The sequence below is a fragment of the Elephantulus edwardii genome, unplaced genomic scaffold (assembly GCF_000299155.1).
Source record: "Elephantulus edwardii isolate Elephantulus edwardi_28Jun2011 unplaced genomic scaffold, EleEdw1.0 scaffold00055, whole genome shotgun sequence".
Classification (NCBI taxonomy): domain Eukaryota; kingdom Metazoa; phylum Chordata; class Mammalia; order Macroscelidea; family Macroscelididae; genus Elephantulus; species Elephantulus edwardii.
The window spans coordinates 12,847,720-12,848,746 of record NW_006399805.1 but is presented as its reverse complement, the minus strand read 5'-3'; the positions used below and the strand labels follow the sequence as shown (position 1 = coordinate 12,848,746).

The window sequence follows — 1,027 nt, the reverse complement described above, 5'->3', positions numbered from 1 at the left end:
TCTGGGCATGTTTTGTCAGTCCTTGGAGAAAGACATCATCTTGGGAAATTAGAAGGTCAGCGAACAAGAGGAAGATCCTTGAAAGGTTGACTTGACACAATGACGGCAACATGGGCATGAGGATGACAGAGACCACAAAGAGGGCTCCAGCCAGGACCACGTTTCCACTCCCTGTTCGGGGGTCCCTGAGAGCTGGAGCTCACTGACGCCTAGTTTCTGTGTCGCTTCTCTCTAATGCACAGGTTTTCTATTCTAACTCTTCCCCTCATTGAAACATCTCACAGTCTGAACTTTACTGTGTGATTTCTCTTATCCGTCCTTAACTGATCATCTGCCTCCTCAGGCTTGCCAACTGCATCCTGTCAGATTATTGTTCAGAGTACGAATTAGATGTTCTTAGATCCTCTTTGGCCTGGGAACCTGGGACACAGGGTTAAGGAGAGGCTGCTCCTTCAGGAGAGTGCAGACAGTGTGGGTTCACATGGGTGATATATCAGGGGTGGTGTCTACCTGCCCAACACCGTAGCCACAAGCCACTAGCAGTTATTTAATAAATTTAAATTAATTTAAATATGAGTTGCTTGGTTGTATTGTCACATATCACTTGTCCCGTTATCACATGACGCACATTCCCACCACTACAGGAAGTCCTGTTACCCATGCTGGTGCGGAGGTTCTGAAAAAGCAAAACACTGGGTAGGCTCCCAGAATACTCCTCCCGGACAGTCACAACGAGCCTCAAGGCCCCTCCAACGCATGTCTGTAGACCCCCAGGGAAGACTAAAAGTGGCCAAGTGCTGTGCTCCTAGGATCTAGACTAAGTCAAAGTCACCAGAAATATATCTGTCAGCAGAGCTGGGCTGCCCCGAGGCAGAGCTGACTCCGCAAGGCCACGGTGGTGTGCACGGTCTTCCATCTGCAGGCACTGATGCTAGTACATATATGTCCTCGATGTCAGAAGTCCAAGAGATGAGACCCTGCATTTCCCCCAAATCTCACGGAGAGCAAAGTCCTCACCTGCAGGCCG

At 49.5% G+C, this 1,027-nt stretch overlaps 1 protein-coding gene across 1 annotated transcript in view; it reads right to left on the bottom strand.

Moving 5' to 3' along the window:
* Positions 1 to 396: 396 nt before the first annotated feature.
* LOC102845558 (olfactory receptor 2A5-like) overlaps positions 397 to 1,027 on the bottom strand; it is a 1,628-nt gene continuing 997 nt past the window's right edge. The window contains exon 2 of the mRNA XM_006887264.1: positions 397 to 420. Coding sequence (XP_006887326.1) covers positions 397 to 420 — 24 coding nt within the window. The remainder of the gene's footprint in view (positions 421 to 1,027) is intronic.